At 34.1% G+C, this 11,108-nt stretch overlaps 1 protein-coding gene, 1 long non-coding RNA gene and 1 pseudogene across 3 annotated transcripts; 2 read left to right on the top strand and 1 right to left on the bottom strand.

Annotated features, from left to right (window-relative positions):
* Positions 1–26: 26 nt before the first annotated feature.
* Positions 27–2,294, top strand: LOC135117242 (uncharacterized; annotated as a pseudogene).
* Positions 2,295–4,251: 1,957 nt separating this feature from the next.
* LOC135117243 (uncharacterized) lies at positions 4,252–5,237 on the bottom strand. Of its 2 annotated transcripts, XR_010276732.1 has the most exons (4): positions 5,074–5,237; positions 4,802–4,933; positions 4,578–4,716; positions 4,252–4,285 (listed from the first exon to the last, which is right to left on the bottom strand). It is a non-coding gene; the product is annotated as an uncharacterized LOC135117243 (long non-coding RNA). The 2 variants fall into 2 exon arrangements; XR_010276731.1 differs by having other exon boundaries at positions 4,284–4,716; positions 5,074–5,235.
* A 230-nt stretch (positions 5,238–5,467) lies between these two features.
* On the top strand, positions 5,468–11,101 carry LOC110375882 (cytoplasmic phosphatidylinositol transfer protein 1). The gene is made up of 8 exons (XM_021334167.3): positions 5,468–5,681; positions 6,091–6,239; positions 6,683–6,771; positions 7,222–7,229; positions 7,338–7,409; positions 7,496–7,750; positions 7,982–8,107; positions 8,268–11,101. Exons 1-8 carry the CDS (start codon positions 5,631–5,633, stop codon positions 8,415–8,417), a joined length of 900 nt encoding a protein of 299 aa, XP_021189842.3. The 5' UTR covers positions 5,468–5,630; the 3' UTR covers positions 8,418–11,101.
* The last annotated feature ends 7 nt before the right edge of the window (positions 11,102–11,108 follow it).

An 11,108-nucleotide genomic window follows, 5' to 3' on the forward strand; every position in this document is an offset into this window, starting at 1 on the left:
ATTATTCAATTGTCAAGGAAAAAAGGCGGGAACCATTGAAGTGGAAAGGCGCGCTTTTTGATTTTGAAGCAAATTAAAATTAAAATATTAGGTTTTTTCGGGACTATATTTGTAAATAATAGTGTGAATACAGTGTAAATAAATAGTTGTAAATATGGGGAAGAAGAGGCGGCGGAAAGATGATCTCATAGATGTCCCTCCAGACGTGAATCGGCCTGAGTCCGTAGATTCGGACTCCGAACTTTCGGTGGTGTCGGCATGCTCCAACTCCAAAGTCGAGGAGTCTAAAGATAAATATGCCATTTACAAAGTCAAAGGCTACGCACGGAAGTATCCGGAGGACTGTAAGAAGGAGGAGTTGGTTGTCTTCCTTAATCATATTGACGAAGGCAGGACTTTTACTGACAGAGATCGTATGGCTCTATCTAAGGGCATACGGGAGCATGGTGTGTCTGGGGTGATGCACTTGCGAAGCATTAATAGATACAAGGTTGGCGTCACTTTCGACTTACCGAACAACGCAAATATGTTCCTGAAGAACAAAAAACTGCTGGAGCAATTATCGCTCAGAGCGTCTATTCCTGCTGGTGATACTGAGGTCACTGGGGTACTCACTTCAGTACCAGTTGATATGGCAAATAAAGAAATTTTTTCGTTGATTGGTAGTTCAAAAAATGTCATCCAGGTAAGGCGTTTCATGCGCAGGGTAAGAGGTGATGGAGGTAAGTTCTCTTTCGTTCCTACACAGGCAGTAGCGGTTACTTTTGCCTCAACCATCTTACCGCAGTACATATATTTGGATTCTTGGCGGCATGAGGTAAATAAATATATCCCTCCTGTTAAGCAATGCCTTAAATGCATGCGATATGGGCATATCGCCAAATTTTGTAAAACTCGGAAGTCTGCTCGATCTGTTCTGAGCAACACAATTTTAAAAAATGTAACGTTGCTCCGCAGGATGCCAAATGTGCAAATTGCAAGGGCAATCACATTGCAATATCTTCAGCTTGTCCAATTAAAAAACAGCAGGTAGAGGAAAATAAAATAAAATCTCGAAACGCCACTTATTCAGACCTTTTTAATGTGAATTCATTCCCAGCTCTAACGGCACGCAATATTGACACGCAAATAAATAATCTTATGAAATCAGACAAATTTATAAATACATTAGTGGAAACACTTACGAAAATATTAAGCAATAAACAAACACCCATTAATTCAATGTCGATTAAAGAAGCTCTCAAATCAACTTTATGTGATAAATTTTCTTCTGCCTGTTAATGGATATTTCGGAATTAAATATTGTCCAATGGAATGCACAAAGCTTAAATAGTAACAAACATATATTTATTGACTTTCTTTATAGACACAATATTCATCTGGCAATCATTAGTGAAACGTGGTTAAAACCGCAACACGATTTTAAAATTAAACATTATAATATTGAAAGAAATGATATTGGTAACAAACATAATGGTGTTGCAATAATCATTCATAAAAGTATTAATTATACTCAAATTAAAACCTTCTGTGATAACTCATTACAAAATATTTGTGTTAAAATAAAAGTAAATAACAAAGAGTTATGTATAGTCAGTCTTTATAGTCCTTTGAATTGTAATCCGCAATTCTCAAAGGAAAAATTGGATCTATTAATAAAATCTATTCCTGAACCTTTCATATTGGCTGGTGATTTTAATGCTCATCACACATCTTGGGGCTGTGGCTCGGACTCTGTGCGTGGGCGCAGTATTCTACAGGTTATTGATGATAATAATTTGGTTCTGCTCAATGATGGTCAACCAACTACTGTTGGCTCCTTGACTTGGCGTCCTAATGCGTTGGATTTGACATTAGTTTCATCATCTTTAGCGCTGAATTGTGAATGGAACGTACATGATTGTCCTCTTGGTAGCAGTTATCACATCCCTGTAATCATAAAAGCAGTGATTAGCAATAATAGTTACATTAACAACAGTCATTATTCTTCTAATGTTGAGCATTTGCCTGTTTATCCAAATTACAAATTGGTAGATTGGAAGAGATATACCAGTAGTGTTGATGAATTGCTATATGATTTTGAAATCGACAGTTTATGTATTACTGACACATATCTTAGATTTTGTAGCATTTTGCGCACAGCAGCCGCCAATTCTATAGTCAGTTCTGTACATTCTTCCAATAGATCTTGTTGCATTAGAAGTAATAAGCGACCTTCGCTTCCTTGGTGGAATCAAAAGTGCGCGGAAGCTGTAATAAACTTCAGAAACGCATATGTGGAATTTAAAAATAATCCATCCGAAGAAACTTATTTGCAATTTAAAAGGTTACGGGCAGTTAAAAAACTGGTTTTAAAAACAGAAAGGCAAAAAAGTTGGTTTTCCCTTTGTGAAACTTTTAATAGATCTACACCGATATCAATAATATGGAAATTTATGCGCAAATATAATAAAACATACAATGTCAGTGGTCATGAAGACGATACATGGATTTTAGATTTTCTTAAAAAATATACACCAGATTTTGTCCCATCAAGTGAAAAAATTGTCACTTCTGGTTGTAATTCTAGTAATTGCTACATGCTTGATCCCTTTACATTGCAAGAGTTGATGGCGGCTATAACTTCCAGGAGAGATACCACATGTGGTCTTGACGGAATGCCGTATATACTTTTCAAAAAACTTAATATTTCAGGTTTAAAATTATTTCTACAAATTTTGAATTTGTTATGGGAAAATGATATTATACCCCATAATTGGAAGGTTGATTGCCTAGTACCCATTCTAAAACCTGATAAAACTAAAATGTGTCCTGATTCTTATCGTCCCATAGCTCTTACTTCTTGTGTTGGTAAATTGTTTGAACAACTGTTAAAGCAACGCTTAGAATTTTATATAGAAAAAAATAGTATCTTACCATCAAATCAATTTGGTTTTCGTAGGAATCGTTCTGCTCGTGAAAGTATTTGTCAACTGCAGCTTGATATTTATAAATCCATAACAGCAAATGAAAATCTGGTTGGAGTGTTCTTTGATGTTGCAGGTGCATTTAATAGTGTAAATATAGATATTCTATGTGATGAGTTATCACAGATAGGGATTCCGGGAAAAATCATTAATTGGCTATCAAATTTCCTTAATAATAGGGAAGTATTCGTAAAATTTAATAGGCACCTTTATGGTCCTAGACTATCGGCTAAGGGAGTTTGTCAAGGTGGAATATTGTCACCTTTAATATTTATATTGTATATACATAGATTAAATTTAATTTTAGGGGCTCAAGTTAAAAATCTACAGTTTGCAGATGATCTTGTGGTTTATTCATCTGGGAAGAACATTTCGCAAGTAGTTGAGACAGTCAATGTTGCATTAACACATTTGCACAATTACTTCTCTTACCTTGATCTCACTATCAATCCATTAAAGTCCAAAGTAGTCGTTTTCGGTAAGCGGAATCATAATTTACCCGCTGTGTTGTATCATAATTGTGCATTACCCAGCTCTCTTGAAGTTAGATTTTTGGGAGTTATATTTACACACAATTTGTCCTGGAGTAATTACATTAGGAATATTGTTGCCAAAGCAAATAGAGGTTTTAATGTTTTAAAATCCTTGAGTGGAACTTACTGGGGAGCAGACCCAAAATATTATTATTGTTATATAAATCTTTAGTACGTAGTCACTTTGAATATGGTTTTTATTGCTTTGCTGCAGATTCAAAACATGTAAATAGTTTAAATATTTTGCAAAACAAATGTTTGCGGGTTATTACTGGGGCATTCAGAAGTACTCCTGTGAACGCTTTGCAGATTGAATGTAATGTTGCACCTCTAGCTATTCGTTTTGATTTCTTATTGGAAAGATTCTTTCTGAAGCTTTATAGTGTTTCTGGTAATAGTCTTTTAAACAATCTTGTACATTTAGCTACACATACTACTTTAAAACCTTTTTATATATTACAAAGTCTTAAAAAATTTAAAGCTTTTATTGAAAATATTAACATTCATCAATCAAAACATATCCTGCCTTGTTATGAAGGTTCATTTAGTAGTAAATTTCCAGTTATAACTGTCATTATAAAGAAGAGAAAAGAATTGTCTTCTAAAGAGGATGTGTATAATATGTTGTCAGAGTGGTCAGATCACAAATTTGTATATACTGATGGTTCCAAGAATGATAGAGCGGCTTCTTTGCTATTTATGAGCCTACTTCAAATATCGGTATAGGCATGAAAATTGACAAAATGCCAGTATTTTACAGCTGAAGCTGTTGCAATCTTGAGTGCACTGAAACATATAAAAAAATCCAATTTAGAGTCTAGTAAATGGGTCATAATAAGTGATAGCATGAGTGTCCTACAAAATATAGCAAATAATAAATTCCATGCTAACACTAACTACATTATTCATCTGATTAAGGAAATGTGGGTACAATTGATTGAGTCAAATATTGAAGTTCAATTTGTATGGGTACCATCTCATATTGGCGTTAAAGGAAATGAAAAAGCAGACTATCTTGCCAAAAAAATTGTCGAACTAGAGGATTCAATTCCCAGCAGCGATAAAAGTGTTTCCATACCTTACACAGATGTAGTTAGTCTCTTGAGGCAACGCATGTGTGAAGCGTGGGGGAGACATTCATATAATTGTGTGCACAATGAAAATGTGGGTTCATGGTTTAATACTCTCGATGTCCAAGTTAATACTGTACCTTGGTTCTGTAAAAATAACATTTTTTTAAATAGGAAATTTTATTCAATTATTTGTCGTATGCGTTTTGGTCATTGCAGATTAAATTATCACCTTCATCGTCTCAAAATGGTCAGCTCAGCATATTGTGATTATTGTCAATTGCAAAAGGTTCAAACACTACATCACATCTTTTTTGAGTGTTCGTCTTTCAACATTCAGCGCCTTGTGTTGTCGGATGAGCTTCTAAAAATTTACAAAAATCCTGAAATGGTCCCGCTTAGCTTACAGGAGTTGCTTATGAATGCTTCAACTTATATATATTTGTACAGATTCATATTGGAAACAGTTAATGACATTTAAATGTTCATAAAAGTTAGCATTACCTTTGTATATATAATTTATATATAGTTTTTTAAAATATTCTATTATATTTGTCTAATTTATGGTGTATATAAATAAATAATAGCATATGAATAGGGGAAAAAGGTGAAACCTTTAAATAACATCAACTTGACGTAAAAAATACGTTGACACTGTCTTTAAAAAAAAAAAAAAAAATTGATATGACTTGACATGAAATTATGCCTTTAACGGCTGGATTAGGGAAAAAAACCTGGATAATAAAAGAAGACAATGACTTGACAAAAAATTATTGATTTGACATGAATTAAACACGTATGACAAAATTTTTAAAAAATATTACGAAAGAAATAAATACCTACGAAAGACTAGGCAGTATGGTCGAAAGACTTTAGCCTGCCCTATGGGCAAAAAAAAAAAATCAATTGTCAACTACAGTGTCTTCGCTTTGTGTGTGTTATTCCGCCTGATTTGTGAAAATAATAAATTATAGATCGCAGGAAAAGTTAAATTGGCTGTCGATTGATTGATTGAAAAAACTAAAATAGTTTTGACTTATTATATCACATTAATATTGAAAATGGTTTTGACTAAGGAATTCAGGATCTGTATGCCGATGACGGTGGAAGAGGTACGTTTTGCCAGGACCTTATTCGTTTACAGAAATTATATTTAGTTTATAATTGTAAGCACATATTAACCTGTACTGAGTTCTATGTTTTGTTTCATTTACAAATGTAAATGTATGTGCCACCAAATAGGTTGTATTAACGACAATAGCGGCCTTGGCCAAGTTATAAGCTTTTGATTTTTAGCTGGAGAACTATAGGGATAGCTTATATGGCTGCAGCAATATTCTACTTTCGCTGGTACCATTACCTGAGATTCACGAAGTCTAAGGAGCAGTCAATTTTACATTTATCATTTTAATTGATCACATGTTATCGTGGAACTGGGGCTTAAGTTCATAGTTGCATAAACAGTCTGTAAGCAAAAGATAACAGTCTGCACGTGTGTATGACAATAATGCTTAATTCCAGTATCGGATTGGTCAGCTGTACATGATAGCTCGGCATAGCTTTGAGCAGTCCAGTAATGGAGAAGGAGTGGAAGTAGTGGCCAATGAGCAGGTCACTGATGAGGTCAATGGAGTTGGACAGTATACTGAGAAGAGAATCCATCTGTCTAGGTGTGTGTTCTTTTTGGTTTCAATATGAAAAAATCATACATAGCCCAATTGGCCATGCTACACAGTGCCTCTGAACTAAAGAGTGGTACTCTATAAATATTAGTCCATTTTTCTTGTTTCCTTTGTGTCACATTATGTACTAAATCTGTTTATGTTTCCAAGAAATTGTATGCAAAACTTTAGCTTTGTTATAGCTCCCAAATTTTATGTCCCCCTTTCAATCCAGTGTATTAGAATATACATACTTTTGTGTCTTAAATATCATAAACATTTCTCCCAAATCTTATGTAACAGATATCCATAGGACTGTTTCTGTCACATAAGGAAGTTATTGTACCAATAAAAATGTATGTAGGACATTATGTACCATTGTGTACAAGATTGTATCTACCTACAAACAGCCACGTGTATATTAACTTCCCTTTGTTTTCCTTGTATTACAGCCACTTACCTTATTGGGTCCAGTCTATGATACCAAAAATATTTTATGTCACTGAAAAAGCATGGAATTATTACCCTTACACTATTACAGGTAAATATGGTTTTATTTTTTTAAGGCTAGTTGTGGTGACAAAGTTTTATTTCTTAGAAACAAAGTAATCTAATATACTTCCTGATTAGTAGTTTAGTTCCTTATTCTAGGTGAGAGCTATGTTTTATAAACTAGAATTGATAAGGGTTGTTTTCTTTAAATCATTAGCCTTCACTTCAATCATTTTAAAAAAGTATGTAGATAAGAAAAACATGTGTGATGTTAAAATTTTATTAGAAACACATTTTATATCCATTTTGAGTTTCAAGTTCAACAAAAATAATTAAGAGTTTGTGCCTCTTAATCTTCTAGTTAAATTTTAATTCCTAAAATATTTTCAAGTTTAACATTGTATACTTTGAAAAGCTATTTGACTTGTGTTTATTCTTATAATTTACAAATACTTCAACTGATTTATTTTTTCTTTTTCATGTTTCTGAATCTACATAGAGTATACAGTAAGTATTCTTTTTTTACTGCCTTCTTTGATGAGAGCCATACTTTTGTTTAAAAGGATTTTATCATAATACCATCATAATTTTTAAACTTGTTTATTTACTTTTCAGTGCTCCTTCATCCCTAAATTTTCTATCTCTATTCAAACAAGATATGAAGATAACAATGGCACTACAGAAAACGTGAGTAACTGAACTGAAATGTATCCTTCTCTCCCCAAGATGGTTTGTTTGACATAGTCTATAAAATCATTCTGTTTATTTCATAGTGTTTGGGCATGACACCAGAGGAATTGGAACAGCGAGAAGTAGATTTCCTAGACATTGCATATGATGAGATCAAGCCACACCACTACAAGGAGGCTGAAGACCCAAAGTTCTTCAAGTCACAGAAGACTGGCCGAGGTCCTCTCGTGGAAGGCTGGAGAGACTCCCACCAACCCATCATGTGCTGTTATAAGGCTGTTAGTGTCAAGTTTGAGGTGTGGGGCCTTCAGACTAGAGTGGAGGAGTATGTCCAAGGAGTAAGTTGACATCAGATGTTTGTAATCACAATAGATTAGCTGAATCAAGTCTGATGTAACATATCTATTTGTCATATCGATGATAGTGTCTATGACTCGTTTATGAATAGTCTGTGTTTGTATCAATACAATCAATTACTCATGCGCTTATATCCGCATGACTGTAATCTAAGTTTGGAGATTTCCGTTATCTTACATGTATTAGGTACTAAAAATCACTATAATTTTCAGGCTATTCGCGAAATTTTATTGCTTGGTCATCGGCAAGCCTTCGCGTGGATGGACGACTGGTTCAATATGACCATAGAGGACGTGAGGGAATATGAGCGCGAGATGCAAGCGAAAACCAATATCAAGGTACGTTATCTGGCGCAGTGTCCGATTACATGAATCGTACTAGCTGTAGTGATAGATAAGATAAACTAGAAATATTACAGCCAATATTTTATTACTCTGATAGTGATATTGAATTGGTAGTCTGCGGACTTCCTGACTGATTAATTGATTTTATTTTCAGTTGAAAATCAATACAGAGGCGGTTGAAGGTTCAGGCGAAGATAAGAACTCAGAGTCTTCTAAACCCCAAACTCCTAAGACTCCGAAATCGCCGAAGAGTACGAGTAGCACTCCCACTGCTGAAGGTCGGTCGTGGTTCAACTGGTCTTAAGTTTACCAACAAGAAGGGCTTGAATATCGCTAAAGAGATAACACGTGTAGTCAAATGCTATCTCTTTTATGACTTGTTTAATTATCGACAGACAAGTGATTACAAGGCCATTACAGATTGGCGGCAGTCTGTGTCCATAAGGTCATGTTATGCACACTCCTAAGTTACGCGTGTCTCATGGAAGAATAAATTTGTTTAAACTATCCTTTATAGCTTGAAAAATATGATATTTATTGTATGTTGAGACGTTTTTCAAGCCCTTCAGAGTGACGTTGATTTTGATCTCATCTTGCTGTCACGACAAGGTTTGATTTTGTCGACTTGATGTGTTCACCTATTGCCTTCGAAGTTATATCTTCCATTACAGTCTTTCTTTATGATTTCCCAGTTAATACATATTAGAGAATTTTGTTCCTAGTTGTTTTACGTATTAAGTTATACTCATGTTCGAATGGTGTTAGTTAGACAATATTATTTAAAACTTAAGGGATACTTTATACTATAAATTATAGTTGAAACCTGCTTAATAACTATTAGTAATGGCGAGTACGAAATTTCCAATGACCAATCCTCAAAAATGAAGGTGTACAGGTGCCTTTGAATGACCTCGAGAGTTTTCCTAAAACAAATACCTATTGTAAATAACACAAATACCTATTGTAAGTATTCCATAGGTATATGATGTTATTATCCCTCGTGTTGGACGAGAACTTCTGGCCACAGGACGTGGTGTTCCGTCGCTTCCGCGGACAAGTGCCACAGGACCGCACAGTGACATAGTGCATAAGGAAGTGCTACTAACATAGTTTTAAGTTTTTATTTACTAACAATTTTGTATAACATATGTATGCTAGTTTTAAGGTATTTATCTATGGGCCTTGGATGCCTGAAAATAAAGGTGATTTGATTTGATTATATATTTCCATGGACATGTTTTCATTTATTAAGGTGACTGTTTTACATAACTCTGATTTTAAGTTTCTTTTGCTAAACTGACTTTATGGTATTGGAAATTAAAGGCACCTCCGACAAAACTGAAAATTATGAATAACAAAAACAAACTATTGATATACAGTCGTATTTTTGGATATTGACTTTGACATGGACAATCGTTTCCAAAATAACAATTTATTGTAAGAATATCCATGTATGTTACTAATATTATTATTATTTTCTTCTATATTATAAACGACCTAAAAAAATAAGACTCAACTTCAGTAATAATATAAGCGATTTTTTACTGTTTTACTGACGAAAATACTTATCTGACTGCTGAAACCCCTTAGGGTAACTATATTCCTATAATACATTCTTAATATTAATTTTCATATATATTATTATGTTTCTATGTGTTTTAGATATCTTTATGTTAGATGTTGTAGTTGTTATTAGTATATTGTCATTACTGTGTGTTAGTAACCTTTCAAAAGGCCTTTACTTAGAAAATGGTTGTATTTATAGTTATCGGCACGAATCTTGAGCGCTGACCTTCATCTGCGCAGAAGTGATTTATTAGCAAAGAACCAATCCCGAGTGACGGCTATGACGCGATACGGGCCAATCACCGCTTTACAACGCCCCCGCGCCTCACTTCATACCACTAAAGGGACCCAATAAATTACTTCTGCGCAGGTGAATGTCAGCGCTCAAGATTCGTGCCGATATTATTAAGTAATGTCGAATTATCTACAGAAGTGTAATATGTAAGAAACAAACGGGTATGTCGAGTAACATGGACAAATATCATAGTTACGTCTAAGAATATGATTTGGTAATGTAAGCTGTAGTAATATGCGTGTTATGTGTGCAATATACCGTTAAATGTTTTATTGTTTTAGATATATAAAAAATATTGATAAAAGGTTTCCTAACGTAACTGAGGAATCTACCAAATAGATGACTAATGCTAGATTTCTATAACCTATCCTGTAATTTGTGATTGGAGATTTAGCTAAATATAAATTACCTATGATATGCTACAATCTCTAATCGCAAAACAGAACAGAAGTTATAGAAATCTGCATATAATCTGACTCGACGTAAAAATAAATATTTAAAAACAAGTTGAGCTTGAACCTTGAACAAATGTTTAAATATATAATTGCTTTATCGCCGAGAGAAATATATTTATACTCCTGAGATATTAAGTACAAAATAAGTGATCATTGTTACTAGCGGGCCAACACCATGCCATCGTGCCATATTGTTTATTGGCATTGCTAATGTCGATGATTGATCTGTCTCTCATCTCGCGTCTATCGTACTTTCTAGAATACGTACAAGTCTTGGCGAATGGGTATTTGCTCGTTCAAGGGAATATTTCAGTACTTTGTGTTGGTGTTGGCTCGCCTATGTTTGTGTGCGGTTTGTTTGAAGTTTCCTCCATTAGCTCCTAGTGTGCGCTTGTTAGCTCGGAATTAGATTTATTATTTTTACTGTGAACTCTTATGAACTTTGTTTAAGCTACAAAAATGTATTGAAATTATGGCGTCCGCAAAAAAACTATTGTAAAATGTTATCTTTTATATTATTGTACATATTGGGATTATTAGGTCACAACCAAACGGCTATAAATACTACTTACGTACATTTGCGAGTTATGTTCTGAATGTAACCTATCGCTTGATGTTTGATGTACGATAACTTATGTGTTGTCGGTGAAATATAATGATTGTTTATCATTACTATTGC

The sequence above is a fragment of the Helicoverpa armigera genome, chromosome 8, assembly GCF_030705265.1.
Source record: "Helicoverpa armigera isolate CAAS_96S chromosome 8, ASM3070526v1, whole genome shotgun sequence".
Lineage (NCBI taxonomy): Eukaryota > Metazoa > Arthropoda > Insecta > Lepidoptera > Noctuidae > Helicoverpa > Helicoverpa armigera.

Bases quoted from the DNA above. Each gene is read 5' to 3' on its own strand.
- LOC110375882 (XM_021334167.3), top strand. From the start codon at position 5,631: ATGGTTTTGACTAAGGAATTCAGGATCTGTATGCCGATGACGGTGGAA. The intron at 7,410-7,495 runs GTGAGTAACTGA...TTTATTTCATAG, and splicing joins ACAATGGCACTACAGAAAAC to TGTTTGGGCATGACACCAGA. The intron at 7,751-7,981 runs GTAAGTTGACAT...TATAATTTTCAG, and splicing joins TGGAGGAGTATGTCCAAGGA to GCTATTCGCGAAATTTTATT.